This window comes from Rhipicephalus microplus, chromosome 8, assembly GCF_043290135.1.
Source record: "Rhipicephalus microplus isolate Deutch F79 chromosome 8, USDA_Rmic, whole genome shotgun sequence".
Lineage (NCBI taxonomy): Eukaryota > Metazoa > Arthropoda > Arachnida > Ixodida > Ixodidae > Rhipicephalus > Rhipicephalus microplus.
Window position 1 is genome coordinate 49,507,301 of NC_134707.1, and position 18,613 is coordinate 49,525,913.

At 45.4% G+C, this 18,613-nt stretch overlaps 1 protein-coding gene across 2 annotated transcripts in view; it reads left to right on the forward strand.

Moving 5' to 3' along the window:
• Window positions 1-18,613, forward strand: part of jing (AE binding protein 2 jing) — a 182,599-nt gene that overhangs the window by 56,167 nt on the left and 107,819 nt on the right. Inside the window, exon 1 of one of the 2 annotated variants that reach the window (XM_075871761.1) lies at window positions 1,075-3,700. The exons of the other annotated variant lie outside the window; for it this stretch is intronic. Coding sequence (XP_075727876.1) covers window positions 3,588-3,700 — 113 coding nt within the window. The 5' untranslated portion in view covers window positions 1,075-3,587. Of the gene's footprint in view, window positions 1-1,074; window positions 3,701-18,613 lie in introns of those variants that run through there. 2 annotated transcript variants of the gene reach the window in all.

Sequence of the window (18,613 nt, forward strand, 5' to 3'; positions counted from 1 at the left end):
ATCCAGTAACACGGTAACGTAAAGAAGTATACGTACAAACTTAAAGCCCCCATTGAGCTGCGGTTGAATTGGACCTTCTGCACGATAAAAGTGCCTTGATTCAATTTCATTTCTCAATGCAGTGTTGTACACTGTCGCTCTTTATGAAAAGGAACACGTGATCTTGGGCTCTGCTCTGTACAACGGCTGCCTACAGTATCTTGCCGCGTTTATCCAGCGGCAACAAAAGCATAGGACCAAGTTGACTGCGGGATCATGGGAGAGGTCTTTGTCCTGCAATGGGCGTAGTTGGGTTGATGATGATGATCCCGCCGGTCGGGGGCTCGCACGTATACATTGTCGATCTTCTAAGGCATTCCGGCTTTATGTTATCCGACTGAAACAATGTAATCGCTATGGGCGCTCGCACTTCGGCTTATTTTGACTCAATGGCTCGAGTTTTCGTAACTAGTTGTTTTGTTTGCCAATAGATGACGCGAAAGTCAACGTCTTTTCTTTTGCTGTCGGTTGATGATGGTTTTGTAGGCAGCCGCCGCTGAGCGCAGGCCACGCGCTCACGTGTTTCCTTTCATAAAGAATGACAGTGTACATAATCGCTTTGCTGAAGACACTACCAGTGAGCCTCGTTAAGGAAATTATTCTTTGCTCCAAATAGATGTAACTGATAAAGAATTTGCGCTACATCTTTAACCGGAGATCGGATTCAACCTATGGGAAAGCAGGGCATAAATGACTTCACTATAAATAGACATTTGACTACGGTCCTTTTCTAATGAAGTACTATAACACTTTTTAATACAAGGTGTTATGACTGTTTTTATTTTAATAAAACACTGAGTGCCTTGAAGTAACCTATCTGTTTGACTATCTGTTTGACGCATTTTGACGCATCAGGGAATAAACAGGGGTTTATTAAGGATATCATAGTTGAAATCAAGAAGAAGAAATCGACAGCGGCCGGACATGAGGTGCGTAGGCAGAATACCCACTGGTCATTGAGGGTAACTTGCTGGATACCCGGAGGAGGCAAGCGAGTTAGGGGGAGGCGGAAAGTTAGGTGGGCAGATGAGGTTGGGAAGTATGGGGGTATAACACAGCGACAAGCACAGGACCCAGTTCACTGAGGGATCATGGGAGAGGCTTTGTGCTGCAATGGACGTAGTCAGGCTGATGATGAAATGATCCAGCCGGTCGGGGGCTCGCACGTATGCGTTGTCGATCTTCTAAGCCATCCCGGCTTTTGTAATCCGGCCGAAACAATGTAATCGCTATGGGCGCTCGCACGTCGGCTTATTTTGACTCGATGGCTCGAGTTTCTTTAATGTGGATACCGCGAGTTTCTACGTATGAAGGTAGATTTGCGAACATAGTGCTGCAAACGTAAAGCCTATGCGGTCAGTAGTTTACGTAAAGGTTTACGCAAGTTCCGTAAAGACCCCATCCGGTTCGCAGCCTCAAAGCCCTGCAAATCGTCGGACGTCCGCTCCGCTGTGGCCAAAATATAGCACACCCTTCCTGCTCCCAGGGGTGCTTGCCTTTCGCTAGAGGGAAGACGCGAGGAGGAAGAGAGGCAAAGAAACAACGCTAAACCGGCAAGTTTCTAGAGTGAAGCCATAAAGGCCTGGGAGGTTTCTCCTAGAAGCGGACGGGCGCGAGGAGGGGGGGGTTTGTGATTGGTTGGTGGAAAGAGGGATAGACCTTCCTCCTCACCCGGTGCTCCATTCTCCCTTGGAGCCGGGAATTTCCTTTCTGCACGCCCGTCGGTGAAGCCGAGGCGAGCGGCCATTTTTGTTTGGGTCGTGCCGTGGAGTTCACGTTCGCCCACTGTGGTGCGGCTGCTGGCTCGCCGGTTCGTATCGCAGCCGCTGCGGTGCTGCTTCTCTGCCGCCGCACCGTAGCGTACTGCAACCGCCTTGTCGTTTGCCAGCGCTTTGCCCGTTCGCCTGTCTCACGCTGTGTTTGTGTGCGTCTTGTGTGCTTGGCCATTGTGGTAGTGATCGTCCATCATCGAAACATCGGTCAGTGCTACTTCATCTCCGGCTGACAAGAGGAGGTATCTGATTACCTGGCCTAAACCTGCACGCCTGCCTTTTTTTATATCTTTAGGATTATCGCTGTTGTCTCCTACGCGTGCCGCCCGGTGCCAAGGATTACAGTGTTGTCCGCTAAAAAAAAAATGCCTTCTGGCTTTGACGCCACGGTGATTCCTGTGTTTGGCTAGCTTGCCCTGGAAAAGCTACGAGGGACTTGTCTACTGGCCTTCTGGCTTTGTCGTCATGGTGATCCCAGTGCTCATCTAGTGCTGTCTGCAGAATGTCGTCGATTGTCTTCTGCCTCTCGTGATGTTGATCACTGCGCCCGGCTAGCTTGCCCTCGAGAAACCGACCTTTGTTCCGCAGTGGAAGCGTGGGTGTGTTCCTGTCGGTTTTATCGCCTCAACGACGTCACACATACCCTGAACGGCCGCCTGCCATTCTGTCCCAAGAGAAGTCACTGTATATAGAAGCTTACCTTGCATTGCAGCACCATATGCGACAATTGATTTCTTATAGATCCCCTCCAAAAAAAACCTAATAGTAATAGATTGCACGTACCCAGCGGTTCTAGTGTGCTGGCGTCGTCGGGAAAGCCGTGCGAAGCGCCTATGGATAATGTATGGATGTACGCATGACGCCAACAAATCTACCATTCCCGTCAACAGCAGAAGTAACACGCGGAGCGCTCCGCCTGTGACTGTGGTTGGCGTGGCATTTTGAGGAACCTTTGGAAAGAGCTCGTAATATACAAACCGTATGTAGGTATGGGCTGTACCCGGAAAGCTGCTTGAACAGATTGCCACGTACGATAGCGGCCTTGTACCAGAAAAGCCAGAAAAGAAGTTCTCGAATCATTCATAGTTCGCCGGAAAGGCGATGTAGGGTGAAGCCCCGTCGTCTGCTCTTTCCTGTGTGCCGCGTCATCAGCTAGGAACACGTCGCTTTGCGTTGGACGCAGCTGTGTTTGGCGGTGAGCTTTGTTTCACCGAAGCGTGGGAATTCAGTGCTCACGGCCGGTAAAAGAGGTAGAGAGAGAAGCGACATAGGTGACGTGTAACACATCTCGCTTCGTTTGATAAATGAAAAGAAAGAAAAAAAGAAGCCATTGTGCGAGCAAGTGTGGCTGCCTGCAGCCGCAGGCGGCTTGACACGAACGGTTGGGAAGGAAGTTTCGCGGGCGACAATTATTGCTTCGAAATCCGAAGCCGCGGCTCGTGGCAACTGTTTTCGCTAGCGGCAAAAAAAAAAAAGATTCTTTTTGTTATTTTTGTAACACCTGCGAAAACCTGCGGCCAAAGGCGTTCGCTCGCTCCAGCGTGGGAGAGAAGAGATGGATTGACGACGCCACGCTTTTGGTGTCGTCTTTCGGTGTCGTCGGCTCCTTCTGTTCGCACCTTTTTCCCGCGGTTTGTCGTCTGCTACGGCGAAGGGAGGAGAAGCTCCCAGCGGCCTGACCTGACGACGCCATCTTGATTCGCTTCGATAACCGGCAGTGCCTCTTGCCCCCCCCCCCCTTTTTTTTTTGTACTTCGACGGAATTGCGCGGATTCTATGTGCCTCGAGGAATTGGACGCCATGCTGGTCTTCAAGGGTCGCAAGGGATTAGCTCCTGGTGACGTCACCGATGACGCGGTGGTTCTGGAAGCCGGATCGCTGTTCAACTAGTGAGTAACCACGGGCCCAGCTGAGGCAATACTGCTAGTTCGTTCTACATCGTTGAAAATGCTGTTGTTCATGTCGTACTTGGGGTTTTCCTTCAACTTGACTCGTGCGCCGACTTATTTCAGTGCATATATAGTGCAGTTCTCTGCAGAACTCATACTGCAACAGATCAGTTTATTTTTTCGCAGCTTTGGCGTCTCTTATTTAGTTAACTAGTATAATTATGAACTTGATTAGCCCATTTTGCTAGTTCTCGGCTGATTGAAACGCTGTTATTTATGTTGTAGTGAAATTTCCCTGCAGCTTGATTCGTACTTTCGGAAGTCTCAGCACATATTTCTGTAGGAGGGTGCAGTTGTATTTTATGAAAGATATTTTGCGCAGCTGGTAGCATCGCTCTTCAAAGTATACGGTGCTAACTATACATTCCATGCTTCGATTTTGCCAGTGCCTAATGACATTTGATCGAAATGATGTTACTTGCGTTGTACACCTTATTTGAATAGAAAGTGAGCAGCAGATTTAGGAATTCTAATTTAGCTGTATGAACTGTCGTGCGCCGAGTTTTTCTTGGCTTGCAGGATAGATTTTGTTGCAAGTATTCGGCGTATTCGATTATCCGTCCTTGACTAGTCTCGGACTGCCGGTTTCTACAGCTGACGACACTGTCTTAACGGACTGTCAACGTGGGTACTTGCTTTAGGGGCGGGTAATTTGCCTGTAACATCTGCGTACCAATGTACTTCCCATTTGTCCATAGAATAATAATGTTGCATTGTTGGTTCTCTGGCCGTCTTGTGCACTGGCCACATGAACCGACTGGTGGATCCGGTTTCAAAATTATGCGCAGAATAGTAACTGCTCGGTTCCTGTTAGGTCATACCACATCAGTGGATACCTCTTCTGGTAGGCATGTCGCAAATGTTCTTCAAATTGCTAAGGAATTACTTTGCATAAGAGCCGATGCATACTGGCGAACGCCTTTTAAAGCCAACTCCGTTTATGTTTGCGGATGAAATAATCGCTTACCGACACCCTTTTCGCAAGTATGTAAGCCTTTATTTTGTTTTTCTTGGAATTGGACGACTCGCTTCTTCTTATCCGACCTTCTGTAGTAACTCATCAGGTTCTGCGCCTTTTAATAAGTCTGACTATAAAGGTTGAGTGGTTGAGATAATTTTTATTTTACTTTACACTCGAATTTCCTTTTCTCAGAAATTCACCTACGTGTTGTCACTTGGTCTACGTTTGTCAACCTTCGCTCATCATTGACGTATTGCCGTGATTCACAGTTCTTGTTAATTATTCAATAAATTTCTTCGACGTCAGCCATTCGTTGGCTCGGGCTTGTTTCGCCAAAGACGTACGTCATACATAGTTTAGTCTTTTTTTTTTTTCGTCCGCTGCGATGGTTTTTTGGCTCTGCTGCTGACCCAAGGTCGAAGGCTCGATCTCAAATGCAGCGGTCGCTTTTCGATGGAGCAGTAATGGTACACAGCTCCGTGTGCTCTGCAATATCAGCGCACGCGACAGTACACGAGGCGGTCTTAATTCCCGGCGCCCTCCAGTACGGCGTCTTTCATGATCATGTTGTGGTAGTGGGACTTGAATCTTGGGTATTATTACTGCGTAGTTTAACTTCACCCGCTGGATTGCTTTCTCTGGTGGTGACATTGCAAGAGTTAACAGCTATGCAATAATTGCAAGATTTGTTTTTTTTTTTCGCTTCCACATTTCTTCACGTTTGCTCCTTGGAAGTCTGAACTAATTAACAGCTTGCCCGAAATGTGCCGCTGCTGTATATTTCCTATTGTGACGATTTGACAAAATGTAGGTATACACCGTGCAAGGTGTTCTTCAGTTTTCAAGAAGACAGTGTTATAGCGTTCTTTCTGTCGTTTAGACTAGACTTCACAGCTTACTGGTGTTTTCGTCGCACGTAGGATGAGGAAAGTCTACCTCTTGCGGCAAAGTCAGTAACGCGTTTTGTGTACTACGCTTTTTCAAAATATATCTCAAAATGGTAGTAAAGTCTGAAAAACCGGTACGTTGTGATAGTATGCCTCAAAAACAACCGCCAGAAATAAATCTGGTGTGTCTGCTTCTATTTTCACGTTGCATATCGCACAAGATATCCCAGCCATTTTGGTAACCTAAGCAGATGCCAAAGGACATCGTGTTGAATTGCATTGGAAAGAGGGAGTTGCTAAAACACATGAGTAAGAAAACTTGATGGCAGTGGGGTTCACGTGGTGATCTTCTGAATTTCGCAAAATGTCTTCCGTGTGATGACCGTGAGAAAATTTACCCTGAGAGTACTGTTTCTCGGGCCTACACCCAGCTTGGCTTGCTTATTATGGTAGGCAAAGCTGTTCCTGTTAGGTATTCAAAACTGAGTAACACTAGCGCAGTCTAACTGCCATATGTGTGCCTTCAGAATTTTTTTTTCCCCTCAGGGTTCTATTTTTGTCCTGTAATGTAGGAATATCTCAGTAATCGACACTTAATCTATGGCATCTAGGCGCGGCGTCCACATATGTGGACGCAACTTGCCTTTGCTAGTTTCTCAGCACAATGTGCTCGGAAATACAAGATGCATAGCGCTTACGATCAGTGGAACATTCCGCATTGTCAGCGCGTCTTGATTTAACCCTACTGTGCTGCGTATATGTGCAACTGATTCTCTTAGTGAAAGCACTGCGATGTTCGACATGTTGCTCGAGGTGCCGCGTTCCAGGACTAAACTTATAAGTATTACTTTTCTTTGCTCATAAAAAAAAAACAACGAACTGGGCGTGCATTTTGGACCTGAGATTTCCATTCTCATGTGTGAAAATTGGACATGACTGACTGCAGAATAAATAAATATGTAAATATACGTTCATCAAGAATAATTAGCAAAGCTCCCCTGCAACAACCTATTTCTTAATTTAATTTCCTCTTTTGAAATGTAATACCGAGCATCTTGGAAGTTGTGCAAAATTTGGGCACTTAAGGATATTTCATCATATTTCGCGCCTGAAGCGGATATTTAGAGTTAAAAGTATATACCAAACGAGGAAGCTCGTAAATTTTACGAGAAGAAAAAACCGCGCATATGAGAAAACATTCACTTTGAGACGAACTTTACATCACTGAGTGGTCAAATTAAGTATCATTAGTATTCCTCCAGTAGAGGGCAACTAAATAGTAGTCATATGGCAGGTGTGGTCCGTGCATTTGCGGTTTTAAGGGAGACTATAGCCTTTTAGGTTCCTCGTGGAGGACTTTCTTACTGTGCGCATGCGCAGTTGCATCACTGAAGTTGGCCATTGCTCTTGAAAAAAAAAAGAAGGAAAGCTAAATATTATGCATATATCGCCCAGTCGTCTTCCGATTGCATTGCAGGTATTATGCGTGTCATCGTATGTTGCTTTATTGAGCGAATCACTCATTTCCTTGCGGTCACTGCAAGCCGTAAAGTGTCTTTCGTCCAGTTTTCTTCTGGTTTTGTGGAAAATGTACATTCGGCCATTCGCACAGTCTTATATGGATGAGTGAATGCCCTCTAGCTTTGTGACGTTCACTACATGAGTATTGCGCTCACAACCGTCTGTTTTGTTTCTGCTTCTCTTCAACACGGTACTTCCTGCCGTGTAGCTATGCGGAAAACGTTACCGGAAGTCTTTTCTTTTTTCGCCTGTGAAAAACACACTCTCGCTTTAAGTAATTACCCGTGGGAAACAGCTTTCGCCTGTTTCTTTTCTCTCGTCTGCTACTGATTCGGCCTGTCTGCTCGCTTTGCAAAGACCGCCCTCTGTTTATGACGCTGGCGGTTCGCTTGTTTTATTGGCTGAATTTGCGAGGTTTTGGCTGCTTTCTTGCGCGGTCTTCCTTCTTTCGCATAAACGGTGCATACGCGGCTAGCTATAGTTGCTTACAACGTATAATAATAAATAGAAGCTCCCTCCTCCAGGACTGTGGCTCACGTGCCCATCATCTCTGGAAGACATTCGGTATAGGTTGCGGCCGTTGTAAGTGTTAATACGGCTTCACGCTAGTATGAATACAATGCTAATTAACAACTAGAAGTTCGTCTGCCCTCAAGAAAAAAAAAATCAGTCAGTGCCGCTCCGTGGATACCGATCAAAAATGGAGGCTGATGCCGTTCCTTTCGTCAGGCTAACGCACTTCAATGTTTTGCGAGTCTTTCGGGGATGTTTTTATTTAATAAAGACTCTATGTTAAGCTTTGGGCTGGTACTATTGATTTACAGCACCTTTACCGTACCAATGTCATATATATCGGTTTACAAAGAAACCTTCGTTTAGGATGCGGCAAAATGTGAAGTCCCTGATCTTTATTCAACACTCTTTGTCGAGCTGTGAGGTGCTAGTACAGACACTAGTTTTTTATAACCTTAAAATATCGCATGGCAGTGATTGTGACTACACTAACTCGTGCATCATTTGTCGCGCTATAGCTGTTGCCTTCTTCATATTCAGAGGAAGTTGTGGGCAGGGAGATTCACCCTATTTTGGTGGCAACCACGCATTCAAGACGGTAATGGCTTTTCTGATACGCTGCACAGATTTCTGCGGAACATGTCCGTTCGTTGGGCTTGACTGTGTTTTTTTTTCAATATTTAGTAGGACAGTGGGGAGTAGCCTGATTTACCCAATGTATGTGGTGCGTATCCGTTTATGATGGGCGCCAACGTATACCGCGGATCCCGAACGTGAGCGGCCCGACCAAGAACAACTTCTTTGTCAATAGCGAGTTGTTTTAAATACCGTACGCAAAGCTCGCGGGAGTCGCCGGCGTCACCTGAGGGGGGCCCGCAAGAGTTTGGCGTATGCGCATGCGCAGTACGACGCATGTGCAGCGCAAACGTGAAGCTTTGCGTCTGCAATTCTAAAACTCTCCAATATCGCGTTCCCGCGAGGAGTGATGCTTCGATTCTTGCTCGTATTTGCCAGGAAGCTGCAGTCTTTTGACGTAAAAGCAGTGAAACCGACGTGTGGCTGTTTCAAAATTAACCTACCTGAAACACGCGAACGGTGCAGAACGTCGCGAGAATGAGGAAATGCTATTGATAAAAAACACCTCGGCAAATTTTCTCTTGTGCAGAAATCGAAGTGTGTGGGAGGGCCTAGCATTTAATCTTAGGTTTGACCGGTAGAAGTTGCTTTAATTACTGTGCGTTAGGGTTCACTCTCTCTATTCCTGTTTGTGAAAAAAAAAATAGACAACTCCTCGGCTTTCACTTTTCGTTCGAGCGGGATAAGTGCCTTCTGGAATTCCGCCTCGGCAACTTTTGTAAACACTGTAGCACAACTTCACAAGCAATACTAAACAACGTACGGAGAGCAAAAACATATCGCCTTCCCGTTTCGTGCCGTGGAATCCCCAAAGTAACTAAACACGACCAGACGAAAACACTCCGAGGTGGGGAGCAATAAGTTGCTGTATATTTTTCTCTTTCTTTCGCGTTTCGCAATTTACTCATCGCTTCGAGGTTGTGGCTTTCTCCGTGGGCGGGGCAGGGTGTCAGAAGCGGTCAGTTATTTATCTTTGTTTTCCTTCTCCGGGCTTTTCTATCGGCGTGTTTTGCTTCTTGCCGAGGGAGAATCGTTAACGCATAAATCAGTGGCATGCGCAAGAGACCGTGGGATTGGGCGTGTTGGTATAACATCATAAAAGTTGCTTACTAGCGCAAACGACAGGGCATGAGGGGACAGGAGAAGAGACGAGACAGAGCGCTGAACGACAACATGAGGCTGCTGGAGCGAAGAAGTCAGGAAAGGGCCCGTTGCGCTGGTAAGCAACCTTTATGATGTTATACCAACACGCCCAATCCCACTGTCTCTTGAGTTTCATTTCTAATACAACGGGCCCTTTCCTGACTTCTTCGCTCCAGCCTCATGTCGTTCAGCGCTCTGTCTCGTCTCCTGTCCCCTCCTGCCCTGTCGTTTGCGCTGGTAAGCAACCTTTATGACAGTGGCATGCGCAAACCAATCTTCCTAATACGTCCTCTCACCTACGTAGCATTCAAGTTTGTTTCAAGTGCGTCATTTTGCCACGCACGTAAGAACGCCCATGTTGTTCACTGAGATATTCTATTGTGTGCAATGCATGTCGTCTGTTTACTTTTCCTGCGTTCTTTGTGCTTTCCTTATTTTTTTTCGCCTGCTTTGTTCGGCGAATGCCCTGAAGGTAATCAAGAGGGCGCTGGCTTCCTGGTTTCATCATTTTTTTTTTTCCCTTAGCTTAGGGTGGACTACTAGTTTTTCCTGTTTGAATATTTTATTTTGTTTATTTTGTTAGGGTCGTTGCGAGCGTTCCGCCTTGGTTAACCTCTAACGCGCTCCGAGGTACGGTTTAACCTGTTCCCAAGCCGTTAGCCTTCGCGCAAAAACCATTACGTGTGATAGTCGCCTCGCAGCATTTCCGGTTCCGGTGTGGTCGCGCTCCTCTCCGTCGTGCGCCATGTTTTGTTTTCCGTGTCGTCTTTTGCCGTACGTCGGCAACATTTTGTTTCTTGTCGTCTCCTACAAGGAACTTGCTTTCTGCCATCTTCTATTTTCGTCTTCTGCCGTAGACTCAACGCTGTGCCCTTGCATAAATGCTGTGCAGGAGTGCTGCCGGGACTGCGTTTGCTTTGTTACGTAATCGGAAATGCCGTTGACTCTCCCATTTGCGTCGTGGAAAAACGTCTCTTAGTCTCACATGTATAGTGGTACCCGTTTCTTTTTTGTTATAGTTGTGAGAGAAATTGTAGATTGCGATGGGCTTTCTGCCCAACGGCTTTTGCAGAATCGATTCGGCAAGAATTGCAGTTAATTGCAACGGCCTTAGAGGCTGTGGTCGGTCACGCCGTGTTATTACCTTTTTTTTTTTTTGCGTCGCGAATGGACATCGATCATCGCATCGGCGTCCAGTTCAACGTACGGCGGTCACGCAGGCGGCGTAGTTGTTCCGTCAGCTCCGTAATTCTTCCACCGGTCGTGACGTTCTTCGCGCAGATTGGTATTTGTTCAGAGCAATCCCGTCGAGTTATTATAGTGTCATCGCTAAAAAAAATGCGATGTTGGCCAGCTTGGAATTGTTGCGTAAGGTGTGCAGGAACGTCTTCGGATGGTCGGGGACATAATAGGCAATAATTCTTGGCTGAACGGTTTCTTAACCGAATAAGCCAAGATCATCATGAACATTTTCGGAGATCCTGCGCAGTGGCGGTACGTGAAAAAAAGAAATGGTGGAGCCTGTATTAAGTCCTCCAGAGATTAGAACATCAAAACTGGCGGACTGCGAAGTCCAACCTGCTTTTTTTTCTAGGTTGTACCTTGGCTTTAGCTTAATGTGGCTACTTTGTTTGTAGGTTGCTCGTATACGCTGTTGCTATGCTTTAGGAAGGGGACGCTAGATTGCTTCTACTTAGATTCTCAGCGCACAAAGGTTCGAGTTAAACCACTGACGGACACAGACACGACATAGATCTAGATCTTCATACTCCCGTGACAGAAACTCGGGCTCAAGTCGAGCGTTCCCACCTGCCACAGATATAAGGGTGCGTCTTCGCTGGTGCTTCGGGGTCTCCTCTCGACTGGCGTTGCCTTTCCCCTTCCCCACGGTATTCTCTCGAATTTTGCTAAGACACGTTGCCGGGCTAGTTGGTTGAGATTCATTATTTTCACTGGTATAGCGCACCACGACAAGGACACACACAAAGGAGAGATGCACTGTGTGTGTGTGCATCTCTCTTTTGTGTGTGTCCTTGTCGTGGTGCGCTATACCAGTGAAAATAATGATTCTCTCGAAGTACGTACTCGGGCTCTTTGGCTTGACTCCATCGCTAGCAGCCATTTCTTGGGCTCATTCTTCCTTCTTTATCCAAACTTCCATTTTTATCAATAGAAATTATGGGACCCTGAAGCTTCGCCTTTAAGAGTTGAACGCGATAGCGACATTTTGTTCCTAGAGCGTACTTGAAACACTTAGTGCATGAAACCCTTTTTCAACTTGCCATGCACCCGCTACGCGCCTTAAGAGGACAGGCGCAGTAGCGCGTCTCCATTTCGTAGTGGATAACCGTCTTTAAAACCACGAAGCCATTACGATAATCGCATGTTCTGACGCCCGGTGGCAGCGGGTACTTGTACCATGCATTACTATAGACTGCAATATTTCACGTTGTATTGCTAAGCATGCAAACAGGACGCGTGTGGTTGTAAAGCGTGTGCTACTTTCAGTGAGTTTTCTATAGCAGAGAAAGTCACTTTCACTGCATTCACAAGCAGGTGCGTGACCGCGTGCTAGAACATTTGCTTACCGCGCAAACGACCCGGGTTTGAACACCACTCGGACCCAAAGAACCAGGGTTTAATCCCAACTCTGGCAAAGAACTTTTTTTTAATATTTTATTTGCATCGTTCTCGATTTTGCGGTCATGCATAGGCTAAGGATTTTTCGCTCACAGCCAACGACACTGGCACCGACGTCGGAATTTCTGCGAAACGAGATGATGAAGGCTCTCGAGTTAAAAGCCACCCAACAGACTACTCTGCACGCTGCCGATGGTGATCCGAGAAACCCACACCAATCGCACTACATCGACCTGCCGGGCTTGGCCCGGCCAGCGCGGCATTGAACAAGCGAGTTTACAGCGGTGGGAGGAGTTGCTGGTCAGCGATAGCCTTGACGGTCGTGGGTTTGATCGACATGGCACGCTGGGCCATCACCGTACACTGAACTGGTCTTACGAACCAAGCTGGCCCCGCGCCATAAAACACCTTCTTGTTCGTACATGTTTTCCTTTCCTCCCGGCCGTCCATTTTGATTTTAGCGGATCAGCGGTCAGTTGTGGTGTTCGCCCCATTCCTGTGGCACATGTCCCTTCTTGATGATGGCAGTTTTGCGTGGTCACGACTTTTACTTCCAGCCTTATCTTAACAAATTGTGAGGCTTTACGCTGCCGAAGTGATCGCATAATCGTGATTAGCATGGCGCAGTAAAAACAACTGACGATTGGCTGTTGCCACTCGTGTTCCCATAGGGTGGAACCGCACCGCACCCTTGAGGTGCTGTGCCTTCTGCAGTTTACGAATGCGCGGCACCCTTAATGCCTTGCACAACTTTATAGCTCTGACAGGCCCGTATTGGAAGCTTTTTGAAATCTATGAAGTCAAACTCGAGAAGTCGAAGCTAGTCAGTGACAGCGAAGTCGCATAGAAGAAAATAAAAAAGTATTAAACACACCTGATGCGGAAGTAATAACGCGCCACAATATAAACCACGTTATGGCGGTCGTTACGGCTTGTGCTAACTTTACCAGGCTTAATTGCTGGGCTTTGAAGGAGCAATTCAGGTGCATTGCACTCGTCTTTTTATTTGTCTGGCTTTAGCTTTTATCTTGGAGATTCGGCGTATTCTCGAGCCCGGTGCAGAGGACCGTACGTGATACGAATGTATGAGAGAAAAATAAATCACTGCCTTTTAATGGTTTCTGCTGATAGTCAGAGTCGTTAGTGGTGTTCAACGGCAAACTTCGGTGCGGCATTTGCTGCTGAAAAGCGGTTTTCACAGAGCTGCCTCAGGCCGGGCTGTATCGGGGAGGAGAAAAGGGTTGGCTGTCTGAAACTTATCTCTTTTCTGTCTTGTTTTCCTTTTCCTGGTCTGGCGGGTGGTGTTCGGACAAGTTGCTTATTTGGTTTGTGCAGCCTTTCTTGCTCATACTCTGCAATTACATGGCGACACAGTGCGAAGCACCCCATTCAAGGTGGGCATTATAGGTACGGTTATAGTCTGGCGAGAAGATAATAGCAGACGACGCGACGAGCAACGGTCGTCGTCTGGTACAGCGGGCTAATGGGCCGTCTGCAGTGTGCCCGCACGTGCGATGAGAAGGTAGTCGTGGTCACGTGATTCTGAGCAATTACACAGACAGTCGTTTTTATAGTTGTTCTTTTTTACTCTCGCAGTCCCCTCGAAAAGCTCCAGAAGTGAAATTAGAAAACTGGTTTAGTGTTGTCTTTTTTTTCTCTTCTTTCGCTCAGTGTTTCTTCCGTGCGGCTCGGCTCTGGATTTGTCTCTACGAGGGCGCCTGTTTTTGCTACTGTTCCGTATAGCCAAAAGCCTTTGTGGTCGTCCGTTATCCGCGCATGTTTTTGGGTGATTAATAAGCCATTTTCCCGTCGTTATTTCCCTGCCTACGGCACCAAAGCTCAGCGTCGTCGTCTTGCTCTATTGCTTATGCGCTGCCAGTGGGATCGTCTGCTCCTGTTCAGCCGAAGCAGACGACAGCGTGAGTTCCTCGCAGATGGGAGCGTCGTCTGTTTTGAATTACGGGGCGCAGCGAGACTCTCTATACGGCTACAGAGTTTACCCCTGGGGCTAATCTGCTCCTAATCTGCTCCCCGCTACCGGTCTCGCTTAATCGCTCTTCGCTGCTAAAGTGTGATGAACTGTCTGGTACGCCAGCGGCGACATAGCGGCCGTCGCTTTGGAGGTCGCTCGCCGGACGGCTCTTTTGAGCCTCCTCCTTGATGCACGGGTTGATTGCTTCGTTCGTCGGTGGCTACCGGTTTTTCCGTTCGGTGGGAACACACAAAACGTTCGTCTGTTTGCGGGAGCCAGACGGCACTGCGTGATTTCGTCGTATGCCTTGGCCACTCCTGCTTGTCTGGAATTGGCTGTCTTTTTCTTCTTCTTCATCTTCTTCGGCGTGCTCGTATCGACAACAAATGGGTTTCTTCTTATGCTTCGTCGTCTTCTGCTTCTTTTTCTGTTCCTTCTACCTCTTTTTCGTCCTCTTCATCTATGACGTGCCCCGTATCGGCAGCCAATCGCCGATTGCGAATTTGCCTCTGAGTCGTTATAGGCCGGCGCGTGCCATGCACAGTAAAAATTTTTACACCCAGAAGGGTGTAAATGAGCTTGTCCAGTGGACGACACCCTAAGGGTGTTATTTCAGCACCTTCCAAAAAGGGTGCTTTTCCATGCACCCTTAGAATAGGGTGTACATGTGAAAAAACTGTAGGGTGTTATAAAAACACCCTTAAGGAAGGGTGCCTTCGATGTCCATCACTTTTTTAGCACCCTCTGAGGAGGGTGCGAGAAGGGTGCACAAGGGTGTTGAGTGCCCATGGCAGGGGTGGCAGTATTCTTTTAGACTGCACTAATAGATATCAGCATGCACTGATTACACACTACTTGAAGAAAGTGGTCCTGATTATCGATGGTGCGCCACCTGTCGAGCTCCATTCATTGCGTGTGGGCAAAAATATAAACGCGTACAATCGTGTATGAACTTGTGCTGGATCTATATATACTTCACAGTATATGCATAATGCGCGTTACAGAAAATGAAGCCTTGCTGCCCTTGCATATAGTGTTTATTTAATAGGCAAATAAAACAAACTTTTCTTCTGCCACACAACTTTTTCACCAGATATACGTTCACGTATACGTACACTACACATGCAACACCTCAAATGTTTATTATATTTTTCAGTGTCACTTTATTGACAATTCTTTGCAACATACAATTACACTGGTTTCAGTTTAGTATACTGCTTCAAGTACATATAGACTACAAATGAAATACACGCTAATATATCCCTATAATTCTTTCAAGTATCTACAATCCCAGTGGTTTCCAGTTTAATACTCCTTCATGTACACAATCGGTTAATAGGAATGAAATACAGGCAAATATATACTCATGATTCTTTCAAATATATACAATCACCATGATTTCACTATATACGCCTTCATGTACACAATCGTTCCCAAGAAGTGATGCACACAAAAATATATATGGATAGTGTTTTCAAATGTATACAATCACAGTGGTTTAAGCTTTGTATTCCTGGATGTATAACAATTGGTTATGAGAAATGATGTACATGCAAACATATACGGGTTTTCGCACATATAACTTTAGCGAATACCTAAGAAACCAATACAATGATCAGAAACACAATAAGCTAAAAACGAACACAAAACTGAGTCAGGACACACAAAAAACAAAAGAGGTAATGCATAATTATGGCTAATGACACAGCTGGGTCACTTTATGCCAAATGTCCCAGCCATTTTGGCAACCATCTCAAATGTATTCGAAAAACTCGTGCTGCATTGAAAATAGTGAACTTCCGGAATATTTAGGGGAGGAAAAATATTTGGTCACGTGGCTGCCTTCTGAAATTCCTGGAATGCCGTCTAGGTGTTGTATGTGAAAAATTTTATTCTAAAAGCACCGCTCCTTCTTTCCATACGAAACTCGGTCTACGTGTTACGTAACAAGAGCTTAATTTGGGAGAGTTGGTTCATCGTGGTTGTGTGCTAGTCACAGCGCGACAACTTTAGGAAGAGCACCGACTGTCAACTGAATTTAATGAATGTGCTACGAGCGCTTTTATACGGAGTACAAGAACCGTGTTCATGCAGGACGACACGTGTGAGCACTACAAAAATAATCTTAACTGTGAAAAGAATACTCCCTCTCGGAAAGGATAAGTGAACGTGTAGTGATGCACTGATCATTGGTTTATTTGATAAAATATACTTCTACAAACATTAAATTGGCATTAAGTAAACCTATTCTCGTGTCGAATGGGGCAAGATTGACTATTCCTGTTGCTGTTTAGTACACACACTTTTGAAAGCTTGCAAGGGGTGGAAAACAACAAGCTAATATCATATCTGCTGGCTATTTTTTTATATGTGAGACACGTGATGTGGTATAACATGCAAAGGTTTTGGTCATTGTTTTTTGTTGGTCCTGTCTTCTTTAACTTTACTTTCAGCAGGAGGGTTTTGCAAACGGGTGTGATTATTCTGTTGGGATACCCAGCATCTTTTAGTCTTTTAATCTGGTTTTTAAGCCTGACCTCACCCTTGTGCTAACATGACTTCTGAAGGGTGGCCGAATACATTTGGTATCAATTCCTCTTTCTACTAATTTCGAATGCCCACTATCAAAAGGCAGAACATTCTTAGCACTCCTGGGCTGATAGCACCAGCCAATACCCCAACAGCATCATCACACTTGTTTGCGAAACCCTCCTGCAGAAAGTAAAGTTAAAGGAAACAGGACCAAAAGAAAAAGAGAATGACCAATCACCTTTGCATGTCACAGGGTACTACGTACATAAGGTGTCTCACAATTTTAGGAAAAGAGCCAGCAGATATGACATTGTTGTTTTCCACCCCTTGCAAGCTTTCAAAAGTGCATGTACTTACAGCAACAGGAATAGTCAATCTTGCGTCATTCGTCACTAGAATAGGTTTACTGAATGCCAATCTAATGTGTATGAGATACCGCTAACACGTGGAAAAGTAAACTAGGACAAACTGGGCAATGCTTCAATGATCAAGCAAGACAGCATGCTTTAAATGTTAAGAAGGGATATAGTAGTCTCATGGCCGGACACCGTAAAGAATGTAAGTGTAGTCCTAGGTTTCATAAAACACGGTTTTTGAAAAAAAAAAGCAAGCAGAAAAATGAGAGATTTTAGAACTCTTTATCAGGAAGGCCAAGGATCAATGCATCAGTACACCTTCACATATCTTTTCCGAAAAATAGTATTCTTTTCTCGGTTAAAATTATTTTGTCATGGTCACACATGTGTTGTTGCAGATGAGCCCTGGTCTTGTGCTCAGTATAAAAACGCTCGTAGCACCTTCAATAAAATTCAGTTGACAGCACTCTTTCCTGTCCTTTTTGCGATAAGATTTTTATTACAGAAAGAATTTCATTTTCTTACAGTTTAGGTATAATGATGAGTTTTCATTGTACCACAACATGGAGCAAATTGCATCTCAATACGGACGAAAATCACGATTTTGTGAAATTCGTGATATTTTCTCGTATATTTCAGCAGCTTGAGAGGTATAAAGATATTTTTCACTCAAAATATACCTTCTGTGGAGTAAGTATTCACTGCTCAGATATTCATACAAAGTGCAATATTGCAATAAAAAATGCAAACATAACACATTTTGGCTTTATTCTTGGAAGCGAATGTGGCAAAAAAATTGCACTATTATTATTGAGCTTCAAATACCTTACAGAAGCACATTTACTTAACAGGTAGACCGAATTTGCTTTAGAAAAAATAAGCGGTAGTTTTAAAACGAAATTTTCCACAAACAGCACACAGACGGCATTATGCCAGGAAGTTATAGGCCAGCCACATGAACAAAACTTTTTTTCTCGCTGAAATATTCTAGCAGTTCACTGTTTTCAACGCAGTAAGTCAGCCCATTTTTTTTTTTCAAATACAATTCAGATGGTCGCCAAAGTGGCTGGGACGTTTGGCATGGAATGGTCCAGCTATATTTAAGCAAAATAACTTACACAAATAACAATATTTGTTCATCTACCATGACTACACTAGAAAAAGTTGTTCAGGCATTGTGACACTAAAATATTCAGCGTCGTACTGCCTGAACAACTGCTTTGATAAACTCCAAACTCACGCCGAGGAAAAGCCCCTCAATCACGGTGGTTGTTAAAGGCCTTGCGGCCGTAGACAATGTTCAAAATAAAAAAAATCAACTCATCAGTGCTGTCACTCCTTCTTCGTCATTACTGACAAGGAAGATTTTTCGGTTATCCATGTGGAGGTTCAGGAAGTAGGCTTGCTCTAGGCTGGGGCCAGGGTAGACTACGCAGGACGTCAGCGGCACCCTCTCATCCTGTAATAAGAGCAAATATGACTTCTCATAAAAGGATGTTCGTGCTGTTCTGGCAGCACCATATATAAAGAATGCGTAGTGTGTATCCTTCGAAATGGCGTGTAATTGACATTACACTGAACTCGAAGCATACAACCCATACATTCCAATAATTTCGTATGATAAAGATAAGAGTTTTCCAGCATACAGCAAATTCCCGAAATGAGGTGAAGTGTAAGACTACAGCTCAAAAA